General features: G+C 45.6%; 1 protein-coding gene across 1 annotated transcript in view; it reads left to right on the top strand.

Annotated features, from left to right (window-relative positions):
• Positions 1 to 223: 223 nt before the first annotated feature.
• AMDHD1 (amidohydrolase domain containing 1) overlaps positions 224 to 23,806 on the top strand; it is a 35,312-nt gene continuing 11,729 nt past the window's right edge. Inside the window, exons 1-7 of the mRNA XM_044277241.1 lie at positions 224 to 496; positions 5,034 to 5,140; positions 5,613 to 5,677; positions 6,209 to 6,486; positions 6,939 to 7,164; positions 13,253 to 13,377; positions 13,672 to 13,765. Coding sequence (XP_044133176.1) covers positions 360 to 496; positions 5,034 to 5,140; positions 5,613 to 5,677; positions 6,209 to 6,486; positions 6,939 to 7,164; positions 13,253 to 13,377; positions 13,672 to 13,765 — 1,032 coding nt within the window. The 5' untranslated portion in view covers positions 224 to 359. The remainder of the gene's footprint in view (positions 497 to 5,033; positions 5,141 to 5,612; positions 5,678 to 6,208; positions 6,487 to 6,938; positions 7,165 to 13,252; positions 13,378 to 13,671; positions 13,766 to 23,806) is intronic.

The following is a 23,806-nucleotide window of genomic DNA, read 5'->3' on the forward strand; positions in this document are numbered from 1 at the left end:
GAGAAACTTTTCAGGAGAGATTGATCAAAACCAATGTACAGGAAGACTGTCTTTATTGCCCGTAGCAACCAATCAAATTCCGCCTTTAATTTTCCAATGGAGCTCTGAAAAATAAAAGGTGGTGTCTGATTGGTTGCTATTTGCACCTAAAAGCCAGTTGTACTTTACACCAGTTTTGATAAATCTCCCCCTTCCTTTCTACCACAAGAAATACATGGGAGGTTACACGGCTCACCTGTCCCTCATTACTGCTGGGAGCTCTGTAGCCTTTGTACAATGCAAACACTCGCTGTGCTCTACTGAGCGAGAACTCCACGTTTACCAGCTAAACCCTCTGCCAGGCTGAAGCCATTATCAAGATGCCTTGCAAATTCAGGCTTTTGCTGGAAAATGCAGATCGGTTGGTTGTTATCTGTCAGAAAGGAGAAGAATTCCTGCTCCTGGAAGGAATGCAACATCTAGTGGTGCTGGAGAAAGCCAGCCTGGTGGTCGGCAAGTAAGTCACTGTCACCCATCACAGCCTTCTAGAAATCCATTCACCTGTCTATTAGCATTAACTGGATTCCAGTGACTCACTGAAACATTGGTTTAGTATTTTCTACACAATGATTATTATAGTACTCCCTGTAATTTGCCTTAGACCAGTGTTCTGTATAAAAACTTCTCAAATGTCTATAGTGAATACTCCTAGAGAGGAGCGAACTTGTGTTTCCATAACTTATGGTCCTGTGGTAGCGGAATCCATAACGGAATTCTTAGATAACCTGAACCTTGTACGCTGAACTTGAAACACAAGTTCGCTCAACACTAAATACTGACATTTTAACTTTCTCTAATGAAACAGAAAGAAATCGCATTACTATTTCTCTTTTGGTATTTCTTTCATGTCTCCAGATACCTTCCACTAGGTGAGTTGTATTTAGTGTTGAGCGAACTTATGTTTTAAGTTCGGTGTCTAAAGTTCGGGTTATCGAAGTATCCCGTTATGGATTCTAAATTCTGTTATGGTCCGTGGTAGCGGAATCCATAACGGGTTACTTCGATTAGAGTTCAGGTTATCGAAGTATCCCGTTATGGATTCCGCTACCACGGACCATAACGGAATTACCATAATGGAATTTAGAATCCTTAACGGGATACTTCGATATGCCGAACTTAAAACACAAGTTCGCTCAACACTAGTTGTATTCCATATACAGCCATATTCTAACAACGCACATTTGGCTTTGTCTAGATCACGTTTCCCAATTTTTATTTTTATTTTAATTTTAAGGGACATACTTATGCCCTACAGATCATCTTGGGCCACAATCCCACAGTCAGGACTTGTTCACATTTCCGTTTTTCACTGACTTGTGCTTATCTGCATTTTCTGCAGATAGCACATGTACCCATTGATTTTAATGTGTCTGTTCACATATCACCCACTGGCGGTGGGTCAGTGAAAGAAATCGCAGAAACATGCAATACTTTCGTCTGTGATGCGGCCCAAACACGCCCATTATTGTCTATGGGTCTGTAAAAAAAAACATGGACAAAACGTGGTGGCCATTTTTCACTGAGCACTGATAGGAGATGCTTTGGAAATTAACGTTCAGCTGAGCAGTGTCTGTGAAATTTGAATGACACACAGAAAGAAAAAAAAAAAAAAAAACGGACACACAGTCCAAACAAGGACATGAAACATGCACCAATTTTCGGACAAGGAAATGTGAAATTGGCCTCAGTGTTTGATCAGTAATTTTCTTCAGTGATTGTGAGCCAATACAAGGTGCCGGTCCAAAACACAGAACAGGTGGAAATGTTTCCATTACACCTTCACGGTGTAGGCTTCTCTCCTGGTTTTGTCTCTGAGTCACTGATGAAACACTGACCAAATACTGCCTGTGTGAAACTGGCCTAAGGCCTCTTTCATACAAATGATACAGATTGGCTCCGGATGCGCTCAGTGAAACTCGCACCATTTTGCAAGCAAGTTCAGTCAGTTTTGTCTGCGATTACGTTTATATTTTTTTTCCCTGGGGGTGCAATGTGTTTTGCTGCGTTTTTCAGGCGCGTGATAAAAACTGAAGACTAACAAAAAACATCTCGTAGCAGCCATCAGTGAAAAACTTGTTGCATCCAGATGCAATGCATTTTTCACTGAAGCCCCTTTCACTTCTATGGGTCCAGCACCACTATTTAAGTGCGTAAAATAAATAATAGAACAGTTCTATCCTTTTCCGTAATGCAGACAAGTATAGTACATGTTCTGTATTTTTGCAGGTGCCACAGAACAGACATGCGAATGTCGACAGCACACGGTGTGCAGTTCGCATCTTTTGTGGCCCCGTTGAAGTGAATGGGTATGCATCTTACCCGCAAAAAGTGTGGATCAGATGCAAACAAAAAATATGTTTGTGTGCATGATCCCTTAGGGAGAGTTCACATCACCGTTTCCATTCTGATCCATCATAAGAACAGAAAAAAAAGATTATTTAAAAAAACGGATCCTGTACATCAGTTATGCACATTTGGCATCCGTTCAAGCCATTTACTTCTGAGATCATTTTTTATTTTATTTTTTGTCAGAAAAAAGGTCCTTGATCCAGTACTTTTTTTCTACCTATAAAAATGGATCTCAGACGAAAATGGCTCTTACAGATGCCATACGTGCATAACTGATGCACAGGATGCTTTTTGTTTTACAGGATCATGTGAGTTTTTTTTTCTGTTCTTCTGACAGATTAGAAGAACGGAAAAATAACGGTGATGTGAACTCTCCCTAAACAGTGTAGTCCTAAGGCCTCTTTCACACGGGGGTTGTGGATGACGTATTATTATTATTATTTTTCTGTGAGTGAAAAGCATTTTAATGCATTTTGCATGCGCTTGAGAAAAATCGGCATGTTTGGTACCCAGACCTGAACTCGGACTTCTTCACAGAGGTTTGGGTTAGGTCTTGTGTAGATTTTATTATTATCCCTTATAATAAGGTTATAAGGGAAAATAATAGCATTCCTAATACAGAATACATAGTACAATAGGGCTGGAGGGGTTAAAAAATAAAAATGTATCTCTCCTCATCCACTTGTTCGCACAGCCCAGCTTCTCTTCTTTCTTCTTTGATGACCATCAAAGAAGAAGAAGAAAGAAGAGAAGCCGGGCTGCACAAACAAGTGGATGGAGTGAGTTTAATTTTATTTTTTAACCCCTCCATCCCTATTTTACTAAGCATTCTGTATTAAGAATGCTATTATTTTCCCTTATAACCATGTTATAAGGGAAAATAATAATAATGATCTGGTCCCCATCCCGATCGTCACCTAGCAACCATGCGTGAAAATCGCACCGCATTTTCACTCAATGCACAAGTGATGCGTGAAAATAACTGCTCATGTGCACAGCCCCATAGAAATGAATGGGTCCAGATTCAGTGCGCGTGCAATGCGTTCACCTCACACATTGCACCCCGCACTGAAAACTCGCCTGTGTGAAAGAGGCCTAATTGATGTGCATGGAAGAAGTGCACGTAATCCACGATGTGTGCCGGTAGCCTTAGAGGACTTGAACATGCGATTGTTTGAATGCTTATACCATAGACTGGAGTACACTGCGAGTTGTACTGGCATTCTATTAAGACCTGCCGCAGACAGTTTGCTATGGCAGGCCAGGGGCCTTTATAAGTTCCCGGGCTGCCAAAGCAAGCAATCAGAACTCTGCAGTTTCACAATGAAGGGGCTATCGGAAGATAAATGGAGCTCCCTCCCTCTCTCTAACCTCTCGGATTCCTCAGTCACTACTGAGAGCAGCATCTGAGGGGTTCAATTAGCAGGATTTATTGGCGTTATTGTAAATCCTGGTTATTGTAGTCATGTGTCAGCTGTATTACACATGCGTATGGAGCAGGCTCAGCTCATGAGTCCACTCCATGTCTTCCATGCATGCAAATGCTGTACAGATATGTAATTTTGCATTAAAGGGGTTATCCAATTTCAAGAAACCCCCCCCCCCCACATGTGCCAGGCCCCTCACCTGTAATATACTTAGGCTACTTTCACACTTGCGGCAGAGTGATCCGGCAAGCAGTTCCGTCGCCAGAATTGCCTTCCGGATCCGGCAAAACATATGCCAACTGATGACATTTGTAAGACTGATCAGGATCCTGATCCGTCTGAAAAATGCCTGATCAGTCAGAAAAATGCATTGAAATGCCAGATCCGTCTTTCCGGTGTCATCCGGCAAAACGGATCCGGCATTTTTTTTTTTCGCCTGTTTTCAGTCTGCGCAGGAGGATGGATCTGGCATTCTGGTATTTTGAATGCCGGATCCGGCACTAATACATTCCTATGGAAAAAAAATTCAGGCAAGTCTTCAGTTTTTTGGGGCGGAGATAAAACCGTAGCATGCTGCAGTTTTATCTTTTGCCTGATCAGTCAAAAAGACTGAACTGAAGAAATCCTGATGCATGCTGAACTGGATCACTCTCCATTCAGAATGCATTGGGATATGCCTGATCAGTTATTTTCCGGTATAGAGACCCTAGTACGGAACGCTATGCCGGAAAAGAAAAACGCTTGTGTGAAAGTACCCTTACCCCACTCCCCGCGCCACTCCTGGTCTCGCATCGCCGATGCTGCTTCTCCCTGCACAAGGATGAAAACATCCGGCGTTGGGGGGGGGGGGGGGAGCAGCCAATGGCAGACGGGGACGTCCCTATCATCGCGGGATTCCTTCTGGCATTGGCTGCTCCCCCCTGACACCGGATGTTTTCCGTGTGCAGGGAGAAGCAGCAGCGGCGGTGTGGGGACCAGGATCCGTGCTGGGAGTGGGGTAAGTATACTACAGGTGAGGGGGGTTATCTTGAAATTGGATAACCCCTTTAAGGGGTTTATATTCTTTAGAATAACTAATACCTGCAGATGCCATTAGCCTAATACACTATTCAGGATGTTGAGTGTTCATGATTTATTCTATGGAATTAAAGCATCTGTAATAAAGACATGTATTTGAAACTGATCACAACAGTATAACATAGCATTGTTGTTTTTAAGTGACGGCTATATAAAGGCTATAGGACCCACAGAGACTATACATGGTCAGTTTTCACATGCAGAATTTGAGACTGTGATTGACTGCTCTGGAAAATGTGTTCTACCAGGTAAGTGACTGTACTTTGTTACATATCTCTCCGCAATAATCAGTCTTATTTTGTTTTTCAACCTTTTTATAACAATATTTTCCACACAAATATATATCAAGATTTGAAAGGAAAAAAAAAGGAAAAAGAAAACCGAAGATCTTAATATTTCAGTCGTCAAATTGATTAATAAAGCTAACAAAATAACATTTGCCATATAAATCAAGCGACCATAATAGTGCCAGGCAGTGGATAAATACTGCTGTAGTATATTGCAAACAACAGTGTTACCAGCTTCTAAATAACGGTGCCATAAATTGGGAAAATAAAAGCTATTTGTGACACACCCAAATAATAGTGCTCCGTGCAGAATAAACAAGCGTTATACAGTGCCTTAATAAGACTGCCATGTATAATGGTTGATTATGTGATGGATAAACAATATCCTGCTGTAAACAATGTCCATTGACTCCTTGTTCAATTTGTTTTCCAGGCTTTATAGATGCTCACACCCATCCTGTGTGGGCAGGTGACAGAGTACATGAGTTTACTATGAAAGTAAGTTGATTTAAAGGGGATGTTCAATTTATTAAATGATATCCCCCAACACAACTAATTGTCATAATATAACAAAGACTTGCCTATTTCATCCCCCAATGCTTCATTTGTTTAGCTGCAGCAAAGACATGTCCGATACTCCATGTGACAGCTGCAGCCAGTTACTGGCCTCAGCAGTCTTGTGCCGTATACCGCTAAGGCCAGAGATTGCCTGCAGCAGTGCCTGTTGTGATTTTTTTTTATTTTTTTTAAGCCTGACAACCCCTTTAATGTTGGCTTAAGATACTTGAATATACTGTTGCGTATGCTACAAAGAGATTTATTCATTTTTCAATGTATATTCGGGATATGATAATACAGTTGAGAGCAGTGCTGAGAGGCACAGGGACTAAGGGACTCCATATGCAACCATACATGCTCTGCGAATACTGCTTTGTCATGTGCACAATGTCCGTGTCCAATCTTCTATGTGTGAATGGATGTTTATTATATGCTCTCCTACATATTTAACGCCACCTTTCTCGGATTTAGCTTGCAGGTGCCACTTACATGGATATTCATCAGTCTGGAGGAGGAATACATTTTACGGTAGAACATACAGAATCTGCTTCAGAAGAAGAACTGTTCTGTAGCTTTAAACAACGGCTAGAACGCATGCTCAGGGCTGGAACCACTTTAGTAGAGTGCAAGAGTGGATATGGGTTAAAACTAGATACAGAACTAAAGATGCTAAGAGTGATTGAACGAGCTCGGAGAGAACTGGATATTGGCATCTCTTCCACATATTGTGGCGCTCATAGTGTACCAAAGTAAGTAGTATTAAGCGCATACTAATATGACATTAATGCATGTTGTCCTAGTGATCTGAACAAAATTTCATTTCTATATGAATTTGTGAGCAATTATGTTTCCGGAAAACTTCTGCAGGAGATTTGTTTAACGAAAGGTATCAGGACTTGTAAACGAAATGCTAAATTGATCAAAATTCTATGGGTGCTTTCACACATGGCAGATTTGTTGCAGAAAATTTCTGCTATTGAAAAATCGGTCCAGTCATCTGAATGTGACTTGCGAAAATCCAAATGCTTCCCTCCAAAAACAACCCCATTCAGAGGAAGGGAACAGATTTTCAGTTGCAGAAATCTTCTGTACAAAATCTGCCACGTGTGAAGGTACCCTAATACTTTAGTTCCAATCAACCCAATGTCAAAAATCGTACATACTTATCCCTGTGCTTTTTTTTTTTCTTCTTGCGTGTCAGAGGAAAAAGTGTTAAAGAGGCCACGGATGACATTATAGAACATCATCTTCCTGCCTTGAAGCAAATGGCATTAAATGATGAAATTCACGTAGACAATATTGATGTCTTCTGTGAAAAAGGAGTCTTTGACCTGGAGTCCACAAGACAGATTCTTCTTGCTGGGAAAGCAATTGGCTTACATCTAAATTTTCATGGAGATGAACTTAACCCCATGAATTCAGCAGAGGTATTTATATGATTTAAGTATTTGTCTAAATTAAATGGCGAACAATGGTTTCAAATTAGCTTCATCTACATAGCTTCCAACAATTTTTACATTTATGGGTGTCTGCATAACCCCTTGAGGACCACACATTTTTTAACTGTTACAGAATGTTAAAATGCTGGAGAAGGCAGCTTATAGAAATGTGCCTGTCCAAATTAGTAAGCAGCTTTATTATACTATTTTGCTATTACTGACAGATCCAAAACCAAAGCCCTGCGACCACTGGATATAAGGAGAGCACGTCAGGTTGGGTAACAAGTACTGTATGCCAACTCTATTATGGAAATTGTCCTGCCAGAGACAGGGGTGTGTAATGTATGTGCCACCTCATCTATATCTGGATGATGCTCTTGTTTGGCAGCTGCTCTTGTTTGGCAGCAGATCAAATGATCCTGTCTATTGGTGGTCTTTCTGGGTCGTCCGAAGCCTGTTCTCTGTACATGTCCTCACGTAACCACTGCTTCCAACACCTCATAAGTTAGGTCAGAATGACCTAGATGGCAGGCAATTAATCAAACTGACCATCCTGCTTCTCTCCCTCCAATGATCCGCCTCCTCTCCAAAATCTTTAAACTAAGCAAAATGTCTTTGAGTGTGATGTAAAGACATGTCTAGCAGTCAACGATATCTCGTCAAAAGGTACACAACCCAAAAGCAGCCTTAGAAAGCCTTTTCATAGGGCAGCAGGGGAAGCACTTTTACGCCCTCTTGTGACAGAACCCCTTCCTCTATTTACTATTTCGGTTTCAATACATTATATTCAGAGATGATTTATATAATAGGGATAAGTACATTACAAGAATTGTGACATGATGGGGTGGAAACATAAAAATTCTAAGTGTGAAAGTAGCCTGAGCGGATCCGTTCAGACTTTCAATGTAAAGTCAATGGGGGACGGATCCGCTTGAAGATTGAGCCATATGGTGACATCTTCAAGCGGATCCGTTCCCATTGACTTACATTGTAAGTCTGAACGGATCCGCTCGCCTCCGCACGGCCAGGTGGACAGCTGAACGCTGCAAGCAGCGTTCAGCTGTCCGCCTGTCCATGCGGAGGCGAGCGGAGCGGAGGCTGAACGCCGCCAGACTGATGCAGTCTGAGCGGATCCGCTCCATTCAGACTGCATCAGGGCTGGACGGAGGCGTTCGGGTCCGCTCGTGAGCTCCTTCAAAGAACGGACCTATGAACGCTAGTGTGAAAGTAGCCTTAATGTGTAACTATCATGTTTTGTTTTTTAAATAATGTGTAGGTACAGTGATGGGGAACATTTTTCTGATATACTTTAGTTAGTGAAGTTGTACATGTATAGTAGAAAACTTGCCCAGAAATGTCATTTAGCAACACTCCTAAAGAAGCATGCCCACAAAAAGTTGTACTCTGACCTGTTAAAAAGGTATATGATGTAATCTGCTTTTCAGCTGTGTCATGTGACCAACGCTCTGACTTTCCAAATAACACAGCATCCTATGTGTGGACAGGAAGCCAGTTTCTCTATGTATTCCTATGGGAGCCTCGGTGTCAGTCTCATAGGAATGAATAGGGAAGTAACTGAATTCCTGTCCTGTGTCAGTGGTGAGAAGATAACTGTGACGAAACCAACCTCGCCACGGTGTTTTGGAGGGGGCTAGTTGCTAGCCTCTTGCCTCAGGATTATGGCCCATACTAACTTTAAAGAAAACAGGCCGGCCGCACAGCTTAAATCTGTCTTTGGAATTGTGTTTTATGTTATTATGCGTTCAGTTAAATTGTATGTTATGTGAGGGCACCCAGATAGCTAATATTATTGTATTCGTGTATTCTGAGTGCCATTCACCTAATGATATGCACTCAGACTTGAGCTATCTGGGGATATGTTAAATGTCTGTGTTTGCTGGGAGGGTGTGCCATTGTGTGTTTGGGTGGTGATTCCTGTCCTGTTGTCTCCACGTGTGTATTGGTGTTTTCCCTTTGTCCTGAGACATAATTGGATTGCTCCTCGGGTGTCGCTAGGCAGAGAGGAGGAAACCATGATGCATTGTGGGGAAGTGTTGTGTCTGTGTATCCTGAATTTCTGCATATCTGTCCTGTGTCGCAGTCTCCATTCTGGTCCCCTAAGGGCGTGGCCACCAGATGGGGACCTGCATAAATACAGGCGGGTAGCCCTCAATAAAGAGTTCCTGTTTTATCCTTCATCATGCTGAGACTGGTGTTTGGGTAACTGATCAAACTGGGGGATTGCTATACGCTGAAGATTTGCTATACTCCCCTGGCATAACTACTAGCTCTTGTAAGAGCTGTTCCTGCTCTCTGGCTGTAGGAGAGGTTCACCCACTGGAGCCTGGAGCCTTGTCGTAGGTCCAGCGTGGGTGGAGGACGGTGAGACCCCAACCAAGCTGCGGCGGTTCGTGGGGTCTGCAGGGCGTACGGTGTCAAGTGGAGTGCTTGGAGTCCTCGGAAAGCACTAGGAGCATCTATCGACGGAGGTACCCGGTCGGGGTGCTAGGAGATCCGTTACATTGGTGGCAAGCAGTGGGATAGCGTCCTAGTGTGAGGAGAAGCAGCTCGGATACACCGTTCGTGGAGTATATTGAGGGCAACGCTAGTATCCGTACAGCGCCCCTGGCTACAGCAGGATGGAATCGGCTAGTCTTCGAACAGCGTTCCACTACGAGGAGGATGATGACCCGGACTGGAGGGATGCAGTCCGTAAAGGCGTCTGGCACGAGGCCCTGGAAGATGTACAGCGTCGGCGGGGTGAGTGTCTCCCCAGTGAGGAGCAGCAGTTGCGGATGCGAGTGGCCCTGCGAATGCCCCTTCTGGGAGAGGAGCCCCTGAATGAGTGGGTGACAGAACTGGAGAGCCTGGTATGGAAGGAGCTTTGGCTAGATGACGCCTACCAGGCACTCTGGTGGTATGTGATTCGGCACTCCCCCTGGATGGCTGAGCACGACAGACCCGAGGGTGAGGATTATGATGGCCCTGGCCTGTTGTTTGAGGCCTTCGCAGAACCGGAGTTCGGAGATGCTGGAGGGTCCCGGTTCTGGGATATCTATGACTACAGAGAGGCTATGCATGATTGGGCCACAGCGAGAGAGGTGAGACAAGACCTGGCATCTCTAGTGACAAAGGAGTGGGAGCTGGAGCAGGACTACCAATACTTCTTCAGCTCAATTCGGTCCCAATATACACTGCCAGAGAGCTGGGTGGCAGTCCCAGACCTACAACCCTACAGCTGGGAAGACCCGACTGAAGTATCCCCTGCTTCAGTACCAGCTACAGAGGTAGGGGTCCTCATAGACTGGTCCTGTGAGGAACCACAACAGGCAGGTGGAGACGGGACCGAGGGCTCTCCACCGGGATGCTGGGATGCTGGCCCAGACCCTCAGCAGCAGCCGGAGTTGCCAGGTGTGGACGCAGGTGATCCTGACTCGCAAATGTTGAGGGGCCTCACAGACTGGTCCTGGGAGGACCCACAGATGGCAAGTGGAGATGGGACTGAGGTCTCTCTACTGGCCCTACAGGGATGCTGGGCCGCCTGCCCAGATCTCCAGCGGCAGTGCATATCACAGGGAGAGGAGACAACCGGTCTCTCTCCCCAGCGGCAACCTGAGTTCCAGGGGGAGGAGATGCGGGGTCGCTCTGCCTTACAGCAACCAGAGTCCTGGGGAGGAGAGGCAACCGGCCTCACCTTCCACCAGCAGCCGGAGATACCGGGAAAAGGGGAACACAAACCCCTCTACACGGGCGCAGATGAGACCGCGGGCTCGGTGCCAGTCCTACAGGGATGCTGGACAGTTGGTCCAGATCCCCATCCATCTCCGCAGGGATACCAGGAGGAGGAGGTAAGCGAGCCCTCCCCTTCCCAGCTACTTCCCAACAGAGTTCTGGGGGCAGGAGATGAGCCTGCGCTACCCACTGATTTCTTCCCAGCGGAAGAGCTGGCATCAGGGCAGAGCGCAGTCGGCCTCTGCCCTCCCCTACCCTCTTCTTCAGAGCCGGACTTTCCACAGGCTACCCCCGCGGAAGAGTTGGCATCTGGGCAGAGCGCAGTCGGCCTCTGCCCACCAAGTACCTACAGCTCCAAGCTGGAGAACCACAAGGCAGCAAGGAGTCGCAGATGCCCACTCAACAGCTGGGGACATACGGAACAGAGCCAGGCCCCAAAATTCAACAGGTCCAGTATGGGGTTGTGGTTGGACTGCCAGACTAACTCAGGTACTGACCGTGAGGTCAGGTATCTGGTTAGTCTTCCCTGGAAGGGGGAGATGTGTGACGAAACCAACCTCGCCACGGTGTTTTGGAGGGGGCTAGTTGCTAGCCTCTTGCCTCAGGATTATGGCCCATACTAACTTTAAAGAAAACAGGCCGGCCGCACAGCTTAAATCTGTCTTTGGAATTGTGTTTTATGTTATTATGCGTTCAGGTTAAATTGTATGTTATGTGAGGGCACCCAGATAGCTAATATTATTGTATTCGTGTATTCTGAGTGCCATTCACCTAATGATATGCACTCAGACTTGAGCTATCTGGGGATATGTTAAATGTCTGTGTTTGCTGGGAGGGTGTGCCATTGTGTGTTTGGGTGGTGATTCCTGTCCTGTTGTCTCCACGTGTGTATTGGTGTTTTCCCTTTGTCCTGAGACATAATTGGATTGCTCCTCGGGTGTCGCTAGGCAGAGAGGAGGAAACCATGATGCATTGTGGGGAAGTGTTGTGTCTGTGTATCCTGAATTTCTGCATATCTGTCCTGTGTCGCAGTCTCCATTCTGGTCCCCTAAGGGCGTGGCCACCAGATGGGGACCTGCATAAATACAGGCGGGTAGCCCTCAATAAAGAGTTCCTGTTTTATCCTTCATCATGCTGAGACTGGTGTTTGGGTAACTGATCAAACTGGGGGATTGCTATACGCTGAAGATTTGCTATACTCCCCTGGCATAACTACTAGCTCTTGTAAGAGCTGTTCCTGCTCTCTGGCTGTAGGAGAGGTTCACCCACTGGAGCCTTGTCGTAGGTCCAGCGTGGGTGGAGGACGGTGAGACCCCAACCAAGCTGCGGCGGTTCGTGGGGTCTGCAGGGCGTACGGTGTCAAGTGGAGTGCTTGGAGTCCTCGGAAAGCACTAGGAGCATCTATCGACGGAGGTACCCGGTCGGGGTGCTAGGAGATCCGTTACAATAACTTTCACTACAGATTACATAATTTTCCTTTCTAACTGGTCAGAGATACAAATTTTTTTGTGGGAGTACTACTTTGAGTGTTAATAAGGCATGTCCGTCTTCCTAGTGCAGTACTGACTGTGAAGATGGATGGGCTCCCAGCTGCTGCCCTCACTGCTCCTACATAGTGTACAGCAGTGTTTCCCAACCAGCGTGCCTCCAGCTGTTGCAAAACTACAACTCCCAGCATGCATGTACAGCCAAAGGCTGTCTGGGCATGATGGGAGTTGTAGTTTTGCAACAGCTGGAGGCACGCTGATTGGGAAACACTGGTGTACAGTATGTTCACATGCATGCTATTTCTCACTGATCAGCATGGCCAGCACTGACAGTGCGCAGAGTAACCGGAGGCCGCGAGGTCCATGACGGCGAGCAGTAAGCACTCGCTATTGTAAATGCAGGGAGAAGCCTACAGCATACAAGGACAGTAATAGTATGCTTGTAAGTGGATGAGATGGCTATGTTTAAATACAGCGATCTCTTCCACAGTATGAGGAGGAGTGATCACTAATGCCATATACAGACACGTTGTTTGCCACCAGCAGAGTTCTGCTGCTTCGACACGATGATGAGGTGTTCACACCAACAACCCTATTACCCGATGAACAAGCATTTCGCTTGTTCATCGGGTAATCGGCGGCACCTTTTAAACAAGCGTTCATACCCTTTTAATTTTAACCAATGGGTGTTCACTCCAATTGCACAGCTGAATTTTCAGCTTGAGATTTTTGAAGCAGATCTGTGCCAAAAACGTGCAGAAAAATATACTTAGAATGTAGCATGGTGTAACACCTAGAAAGAGACAGTGAGATTAATAATATTCTATATTTGATTAGTCTTTATTTATATGTTCCAGCTGGGAGCAGAGCTCGGAGCACTTGCTGTTAGTCACCTAGAAGAAATAAGTGATGAAGGGATTTCTGCGCTGGCTGCTGCAAAGTGTTCAGCCATTCTATTGCCTACAACTGCCTACATCTTGAGGTACTGAGCGTGCACAGTGGTGTCCTTCGTAGTCTGAAGTCATTTTTGGTTGTGTGAACAAAATATACTGTTCAATTAATTCTTTCTAAATCGGGCACACTCCTGATCTATAAGATAACCAGATGTTGCATACTCTGATAACCCAATCCTCTGAAAGAATTCAGATAATGCTTATTGGATCATTCAATATTTCTATATTCTGGACATATACATATTTTTTATTGCATGGATGATCTGTATTTACTCTTTTTAATATTCACCAATTGTCCATATTTCTTTCTCCACTCTTAAAAGACTGAAGCAACCTCGAGCAAGGGACATGCTCAATGCTGGAGTAATAGTATCTCTAGGCAGTGACTTCAATCCCAATGCATACTGCTTCTCAATGGTAAGTCTACAGGATACTGGCTTATGCATTCTAATAAGTAAAATGATTTCACTAAATAGCGAGGCATAAAGTATAACTGTCAGTTCAACTTTTTTTTTTTTGTTGTTGTTTTTTTAATGTGTAGGGACAGTGATGTTAATAACTTTTGTAATAACTTAATTAGGGAATTTCTAAACGTGGCTGTCCGAGCATTGCTTAGGAGAATCTGTATTCAGTGTTCTGCTTTACACTGAATATGCCTAAGGCCTCATGCACGCGACTGTTCCGTGCATTGGGGACCGCAACTAGCAGTCCCCAATGCACGGGCAATGTCCGTGCAGCCGTCGGGACGGATCAAGACCTATTCAACTTATATGGGTCCGTGAACCGTCCACACCACAAAATAATTAAACGTTCAATTTATTTTATTTTTTTGCGGTGCGGAGGCACGGACAGAAACTCGCCGCAGCTCCTATTCAAGTAAATGGGTCGGGGGGCGTGGCCTGCTCGCTAATGGCGCCGGACGCTTAGAGCTGAAGCTCCGCTCCTAGCACCCTACACCGGCTTCCACAGCGACTACCTGGACGGCATTTGTGACACACAGAGTCCCTCAGCAGCGCTGCTATCATGGGCAAACTAAGGAAGCGGCAGGTGCCGAAGAAACTTACAGAATTCTTCTCACTGGCGGCGCCATGCAGCCCGGCACAAGTAAGTGCGCCGACCCTGTCTTCTGCAGCCTCCTCTCCGGCATCATCCTCGAGAGCCTCCCTGGGCCATGCTGAATCCCCTCAACTTCCTCCTCCTACCGAGCCTCTGACCACCGACTTCATGCGCACCATGCTGGAGTCACTCCGTTCCTCCATAAAGGAGGACATCTCCTGCGCCTTGAAAGAGTTTAGGCGCGAACTCCACAGCTTGGGAGACCGCACTGCGCACATGGAGGGAAAAATGTCTGAGTTTGCCACCTCACATAACTCATTAATAGATGCCCATGAAGCGCTTGAGGAAGAGGTGGTAGCCCTGAGAGCAAAGATGCAAGACCTGGAGGATCGCCACAGGCGAAACAATGTGAGAATCAGGGGTGTTCCGGAGGCAGTAGGTCCTGAGGGATTGGGCCCCCTTCTTAAAGGTCTGATCAAAGAAGCACTACCTGATGCCTCAGAAGCAGATCTTATTGTGGACCGTATCCACCGGGTTCCTAAACCCAAAAATCTGGATCCATCCCTTTCCCGTGATGTGATAGCAAGGATTCACTTTTACCACATAAAGGATCAGTTTCTCAGAGCATAGAAACATAGAAACATAGAAACATAGAATGTGTCGGCAGATAAGAACCATTTGGCCCATCTAGTCTGCCCAATATATCTGAATCCTATGAATAGCCCCGGCCCTATCTTATATGAAGGATGGCCTTATGCCTATCCCATGCATGCTTAAACTCCTTCACTGTATTTGCAGCTACCACTTCTGCAGGAAGGCTATTCCATGCATCCACTACCCTCTCAGTAAAGTAATACTTCCTTATATTACTTTTAAACCTTTGCCCCTCTAATTTAAAACTGTGTCCTCTTGTGGTAGTTTTTCTTCTTTTAAATATGCTCTCCTCCTTTACCGAGTTGATTCCCTTTATGTATTTAAAAGTTTCTATCATATCCCCTCGGTCTCTTCTTTCTTCCAAGCTATACATATTAAGGTCTTTTAACCTTTCCTGGTAAGTTTTATCCTGCGGCAGAATCCCGCTCCATCTTCGTCCTTTGCAGGGATCACAATTTACCCTGATTTATCCGCAGCCACCATGGCTAAGAGGAGGGAGTTCTCTCAAGTAACAAAAGTCCTGCGAGACCAGCAAATTCGCTACCGATGGGGTTTCCCAGTAAAATTAATAGTGATGCATAAAGGCGCTCAGTATCTCTGGAACTCTCCTCAAGAAGCGGCGCTCATTCTACATAAATGGGGTCTAATACCGGATTTCCAGCAGAGAGGGAAAGGTGACTCCAACAAACCAGATAAGATCTCCTCTGATTGGGACACTATCTGAATCTTTTCATGTCCTGTCCCTATTGTCACGTTAGGGTACTGGGGAAGCGGTACGCATGCGAGATTGTCATCTGCATTTTTACTTCTCCCCCCCCTGAGGTCTGCCATACCATCTCCGCAGACCGCTATGTTAACAGTTATGGACACCGAGGTTATTTGCGGGATCCACCCGCTTTGGTTTTCAAATGTTTAAGTTGTACTTGTACTCTTCTATTCTCTTTTTTTTTTTTTTTTTTTTTTTTTTTTTTATGGCGTACTATCCCTGGAACAGTTGCAGTCATGGGGCTCTTATATTGGACCCCTATGTAGCAGCAGTCAGCCTTTGTTTCACACTGTATACTACAACCGAGTACTATGGGGCTAAAGTTCCTTTCTAATAATGTGAGGGGTCTGAATTCTCCCTTCAGACGCTCTCAATTATGGTCTGATGTACTAAAAGCTCGCTGTGATGTGGTTCTGATACAAGAGTCTCATCTGTTGGAGAAGGATCAGCATAGATGCGCTCACAGGCTCTTTCCTCATATGTTCTTTTCTCCCTCAGTTAAGCGGCGTAAGGCTGGTACGTTTATTGGGGTCAGAGCCTCGGTAACATTCACCCTTCACCACTCTGTCTCAGATCCACATGGCAGGTTTATTATTCTGATCTGCTCTATTAATGATGTCTTATACACCATTGCCTCAGTGTACGCACCCAATGTCAGACAGAAAGCCTTTCTCAACAGATTCTTTAGAAAGCTCAGCAAGGTGGCGAAAGGTGCAGTAATTATAGGAGGCGATTTTAACATACCGGTAAATGCGGATATTGATTGTCACACGGCCCCGGGGGTCAAGCGGGATGATTTAAGGTCCACCCTAAGTACTTTGCCCTATCATGATATTTGGAGGTATCATCACGGAGATGAGAGAGATTTTACCTATGTCTCCTCTGCTCACTTGTCCCACTCTCGTATTGACTACTTTCTGATATCTAGGGACCTCCTGCATAAGGCAATCAAGTCTGACATTGGGTGCGCCACCTGGTCCGATCACGCCCCCATAACCCTGGAATTAGACTCGGGGCTTCCCGGCTGCTCTCCTGCTCAGTGGAGACTTAACCCCTACCTACTTAAAAGTGAGCAGAGAGTTGAGGAATTTAGATCCAAAATCTGTGATTTCTTTGCACTGAATGTAAGCCCTGAAATCTCCCCCTCGACTCTGTGGCTGGCGCACAAGGCGTATATGAGAGGGATCCTATTACAGTCAGCTGCTCGTCTAAAGAAATGTAGGGACCAACAACTGACAGCGGCCTTATCTGCTTTGAATGCGGCAGACTAGCTGTGTAAGAAGGTCTCTACCCCTGCAAACCTAAAAGCCCTCCAAGATGCCCGTTCGGTGGTGAAGTCACTCCTTCTCTACAAGCATGAGAGGACGTTACGAAGACTTCGCACCTCCTTTTACCATATGGGCGACAGGGCGGGGGCACTTTTGGCGCGTAGGTTACACCGCAGAGTGGCTGAGTCCAGGATAGGCAAGTTATGTCATGATAATGTCACCCACACGCATCCTCAGGAGATAGCTAATGCATTTGCTGCGTATTATAAACGACTATATAATTTAGCGGATGATCCTTCTGTTTTCCAGCCTTCCTCTGATATAATAAAGACCTTCCTGGACTCAGTTCACCTACCTGCACTAACCAGAGAGCAGCTAGATTCTCTGAACTTGCCCATTACTAGTGAGGAAATTAATTTTGCCATTCGCAACACTCCCCCGGGTAGGGCCCCTGGTCCGGACGGCTTCATTTCTAATTATTATAGGATATTTAAGCAACAGCTGACACCTTACCTGACCTCACTATTTAATAGTTTTTTCACCTCTAGAGGTATACCCCCAGAAATGCTGGTCGCTACGGTGGTAACCATCCCAAAGCCAGGCAAAACTCCTGATGAACCGGCAAACTTTAGACCTATATCATTATTAAACACAGACTTAAAGCTTTTTGCTAAAATTCTGGCATCTCGTATTAATACTTACCTCCCGTGTTTAGTAGATCCGGATCAGGTGGGCTTCGTTCCTGGGAGACAGTGTCGGGATGGAACCAGAAGAATGCTAGACCTGATTCAACTTGCGGGCAGTTCCAGGAGCCCCACATTGTTTCTTTCCCTTGACGCAGAAAAAGCATTTGACAGGGTGCATTGGGGGTTCCTGGAGCAAGTCCTAGGTAAATTTGGGTTTCACGGACCTATATATGAGGCGATTCTAGTATTATACTCTGAGCCTTCTGCAAGAGTCTTGGCTTCTGGTTTCATCTCCGACCCATTCCCAATAACGAATGGTACTCGCCAGGGGTGCCCCTTGTCCCCGCTTATATTCTCTCTGGTTATAGAGCCCCTAGCATCTCGTATACGTACCTGTCCTCAAATTCAAGGAATCTCAGACGGTAATTCCTCACATGTCATAGGGCTCTACGCTGATGACGTAATCCTGACCATAACAAACCTAGAAGACTCGCTAGCTGCTGTGTCGGATGTTCTCCGACTATATTCACAATGCTCCTATTACAAACTAAATGAGAAGAAAACCAATGTTCTGGATTTTCACGTTAATGATAAAACCAGATCTGTCCTTCAACAGCGATTCCCCTTCCAGTGGGCCGCCACTTCAATTACCTATCTTGGGGTGGAGCTGGCACGCTCTGTCCCCAAATCCCTCTCCATTAATTTGTCCAACCTGAGGGCTGATCTCAAAAAGGATTATGCAAAGATGTCCCAAGTCCACTTATCGTGGATAGCCCTAATTAATGCTGCTAAGATGCTATCCCTCCCTAAAATACTGTATTGTTTAAGGTGCCTACCAATATTGGTCCCCAAGGCCCAGATTACTCAGCTCCAACGAGACCTTATGACGTTTATTTGGGGTGGTAAAAAACCCAGAATATCCAAAGAGGCATTGCACCCCCCCCCATCAGAAACGGAGGATTGGGAGTACCTGATCTATACAAATATTATCTTGCAAACCTGGCGGAACAGGCATTTGAAGCGTGGTCCCCCGCCTCCCCTCAAAAATGGCATGGGATAGAAGAATCCTTAGTAAAAGCCCGCTCTCTGAGAGCTTTGCTTGCAGCCTGTAGTCTGAAAGCTGTTCAGTTCTCCCCTTTACTCTACACCACTCGGGCTATGATGTATATTTGGAAGCAGCTTATTGATTCCTTTCAATTATTCAGTGTGCCCCTAAATGTTGCCCCTTTGACTGCGCTGGAATATCATGTCCCTGATCTGTCCCTAGGCACATGGAGATCTAAGGGTATTGAATGTCTGGGCTGCTTGTACTCTGGGGATGCTCTAGTGGAATTTGCCACCTTGCACACCAAGTATGCCCTACCAAACTTCTGTTTTTATCAATTTTTGCAAATCCGACATTTTCTAAACTCATTGCCTGACCGTCACCCCCCACCTCCTAACTCCTTCCAGCTCTTTATTAGGGAGTCTTGCCCCCTTTAGACCTAAAATCTCTACATTCTATGCTGCCATACTCCCTGCGGAATTAAAGGTTAAGCAACCCTTCGCCCACAGATGGGAATTGGAACTGGGGAAAATATTCTCTGTACGGGAATGGAACGCAGCCTTACACTGGTCCTACAAGTCCACCAGATGTATTAACCATGTGGAGCAGGCTAGGAGGATTCAATTACGCTGGTACCTGACGCCCAATAGACTGGCCCACCTGGTTCCGGGTTACTCCCCCCTCTGCTGGAGAGGTTGCGGGATGGTAGGTACTCCCTTGCACATGTGGTGGTCATGTCCCTCAGTTACCCCTTTTTGGTCAAGTGTCGGATCTCTCCTCAGAGAAATTACCGCCACACAAATAATTCTCTCTCCTGAACTGTCAATTCTAGGCATCGGATTAGACTAACTCCCCTCCCAAGATAAGGGGGATTTTAGCACATGTACTCAGCGCCTCCAGGAATGTTATAGCCCGCCAGTGGAAGTTGGCGCAGTCCCCGGAGGTAGCCGCGGTAGTGCAATCTGTTAATGAGCATATGCATTGTGAAATGGTTTTTGCGGAGAATGTACGCTCCAGAATACGCATACATAATCAGTGGGTCATGTGGCTGTCTAGCCGTTATGCCACCCCCCTACCGTTTTCTATACTCTGATAGAGTTGCATTGTCATTGTAGTTCTCACTGGATGTGCTGCTTCATATATGTGAACTCAGGATGTGCTGCACTTGCTTTCCAATGTACGCCTTTTCTTTTCTTTTCTTTTGCACTCTGTTGTTATTACTTGTAATGCTGTGAATGCGCTATTCGCGCCTCTGTAAACTGTGCTGTCCTCAATTGTTATAACTCAATAAAAATCTATTGAACACCATCAAGTAAATGGGTCCACATCCGTGATTGCGGGCCGCAATACGGCCACGGCAAGGCACTGGCCATGGGCATGAGGCCTAACTGTAAGAAACAGTGGGAGGCTTCTCAGCCTGCCTCTGTTTTCCCTGCCCCTGCATAAAACTTATTTTATTATTTTACTATGATTTTTCACTAAGAGTCCCATTGTAAGATTCCTTGCCTATTAGACCTGCTGCCAGCACTGATTGCTGACAGCCTCATTCTTCTCTATCTGCCAAGCAGAGGGCATTGCTGCCGGCAATCGGGGCTGACAATAAAATGCTACATGCAGCACTGATTGTTTGCAGTCCTGCTGTCCTCCATCTTTACAACATTTCCTTGGTTAGTTAGTAGGTGCTGGGAAGATAGAGAGAAGTGGAGCTGCTAGTGATAGGTGCTGACAGTAAGTGTACTCTGTTCGTGTGTAAAACACTTACTATCAGTGCTGATACTTAGCAGCCCTGCTTTGAAGTTAGTTCCATTGTAAAGTGTTTTTTAAAGAGTTCAATACTGAGGATAGGTCATCAATATCTTATCAGTGGGGGTCCGATTTCTGAAACTCCAGCTGTTTGAAGAGGCTGCGGCTCCCCAGTGAGTGCTGCAGCCTTTTTCTAGGCCAATGACAGCACATTCATCAGTCACATAGCCTTTGTGCAGTTGAGTACCATTTAGGTGAATGGGCCTGGACTGCAATACCAAGCACATTGCAATACCAACAGTATGCTCTTATTGAAGAGGCGAGCTACAATGTCCCTCACAACGTTTTATGGTATCCTGTAAAGGATAGGTTGGCAGTACTGAGGCTTCATAAAACAATGTGCTGACTGCTGAGAAATCCGATCCATAGACTCGACTGTCTTACCGATCTTCAGTGGTGTTCTATGCAAATGAAGATAAATATATAGTCCAAAGAAGTAGAAAGCATGGCATTCGCCATACGGTAAAATCCTTTCTTTATTGCAAAAGTAGGTACATCACGTGTGGACAAACAATGGTTGTTGCGTGCGCTCCTGCACTTTATCTGGCCTACACAAACATTTCAATCCCGCACCTTGTAACCGTATGAATAACAATATATTGCAAACCATACAAATATGAGAGGCTAAAATGTGAATTATACATTACAAGGACAAAGATATTGAATAAATAATATTTTATCTATCACTGATGCCGAGCGGTCCTAGTGCCCAAGTTTTCATTATTATCTTAGCCTCCTTAGGTAAAAGTTCTCAGTGTGTACACCTCATGTTAATGTAGTGGCTGGGTTTGGGGTGGTCCCAATGCTACACTGGGTCCACTGGAAACCATCAAGGTGTCACCACATGTGGCTGCTCTACAGAGGGCATGGGAAATAAGTCCAGAGAGTGGGGTTTCACAGTAAACTAGTGTGCTTCTTTACTGGAGGAACCCAAGTGTAAAACAATACAAGCAAGGCACTGAGCTGACTTCTACAGTCTTCTCTCTGGCAGAAGAAGGTTCTGTACTGAGGAAAGGTCTGAGCTAGCTGCCTCTCTTTCAGAAGGCTGGTACCCTGGCCAAAGGGCTAGTGGACCAGTGTCTGTGGCTGTCACAGTGTAGGTGTAGGGGAGAAACACCAGAAGGAAAATGACCAGGAACTAGGCCTCAAGGCTATGGAAAGGGAAATGGTGACCACCTACGGAAACCCTAAACCTAGCCCTGACTCCTGTCAGTATGAATAGACCCTGAAGGTGGGAATATTCATACACGGTAAACCTAGGCCCTAGAAACCATGAAAATCCCTAAGATTAGTAACGGGGTCTAAGACTACTAGTTCCTTCCTATATGAACAAACCAGTGTTTCCCTGAGGCCTAGTAAACAACGAGCAAACACAAAATAACAAGAGAAGTATACTTATCTTCAATAGATAATGGATGAGAAGGAACTCTGATGAGGACCACACACCAACTTTTCCAACTCCAGGCAAATAATATCAACCGCATGGTATGAAGTGAGAGTCCAGACTAAATAGAGGAGCAGTAATGACCACAAGCTATACAAGACAGGAGGTGTGGTCATTACCAACAACACTGCAACAAGTGAAAACAGGCTGTCAGATAACCTAACCTGCAGCCAGTCTTTCAGATCTTCTAACCTCTGTCACTGGAGGGACCGTTACAGTACCCCCCCCCCCCTTCTACGGGTGACCTCTGGACACCCAGGGCTGACCTTATCCGGATGAGCCCTGTGAAAGGTTTTCACAAGTCTACTAGCATTAACATCGGTTGCTAAAACCCACATTCTCTCCTCTGGACCGTAACCCTTCAATCCTGAAGGGATCTACGGAGAATTTGTGAGTCCACTATCCTGGCGATCTGAAATTCAAGATTACCCTCCACCATGATAGGAGCAGGAGGCAAGGGGGATGGTTCAGCAGGTTCTACATATCTCTTCAGCAATGATTTGTGGAAAACAATATGAATTTTTAAAGCCTGCGGAAGTTCAAGACGAAAGGCTACCGGGTTAATAATGGCAGAGATCTTATATGGACCAATAAACCTTGGACCCAACTTCCAAGAAGGTACTTTCAACTTAATTTTTCTTGTGGACAGCCACACAAAATCGCCCACTCTCAGGTCTGGACCACTCATACGTCTTTTGTCAGTTATCCGTTTATACTTGTTGCCCTCCTTTTTTTTTTTTTTTTTTTTTTTTTTTTTTGCGATATAGATGACGAAGAGGAAAATCTTTCCTCTTCAGGTATACCAGAAGTCTCAGTACCAGAAAATGTGCCAAACTGCGGATTGAACCCATATGCCCCCAAAAACGGCGACTTATCAGTGGACTCCTGCCTACGGTCATTTATGGCAAACTCGACCAAAGACAAAACTCCACCTGATTCTCTGAGATAAAACGTCTCAAATAAGTCTCCAGATTCTGGTTGGTACGTTCAGTCTGTATGTTCGACTAAGGATGAACGGCTGAAGAGAAGGACAATTGTACCCCCAGGCGAGTACAGAACGTCTTCCAGAATCTGGAAACAAACTGAGTCCCCCTATCAGACACCACATCAGAGGGAATACCATGTAGCTTCACAATGTTATCGACAAACACTTGTGCGAGAGTTTTAGCATTAGGTAGACCTGATAATGCTATAAAGTGCGACATCTTGCTGAAGCGATCAACAACCACCAGAATCAGTTTTTCCTGAGGAATTCGGCAAATCTGTGATGAAGTCCATGAACAAATGAGTCCAAGGTCGGGACAGGATGCACAACGGAAGTAGAGATCCTGAAGGCCGAGTATGTGTCACCTTAGCACGTGCACAAGCTGACACATAGCCCTTAACACATTTACGCAATCCCAGCCACTAGAATCTACGAGAAATGAGATTGACCGTGGATCTGCTCCTAGGGTGTCCTGTAAGAACTGTACAGTGATGTTCCTCGAACATTTTGTGTCGTAATTCCGAAGGAGCAAACAACTTCCACGGAGGACAGGACTCCGGTGCATCTCCCTGGGGCCTCCACACCTCTGCCTCAAGGTCAGGATGAAGAGCGGATATTACCACCCCTTCCGCCAATATCGGACCAGGATCTTCCGAATCGCCCCCAACCCCCCCCCCCCACCCCCCCAGGAAAGCTGCGCAACAAAGCGTCTGCCTTGACATTATTAACCCCAGGGCGATAGGTGACAACG

Source organism: Bufo gargarizans, chromosome 2, assembly GCF_014858855.1.
Source record: "Bufo gargarizans isolate SCDJY-AF-19 chromosome 2, ASM1485885v1, whole genome shotgun sequence".
In the NCBI taxonomy this organism is placed as follows: domain Eukaryota; kingdom Metazoa; phylum Chordata; class Amphibia; order Anura; family Bufonidae; genus Bufo; species Bufo gargarizans.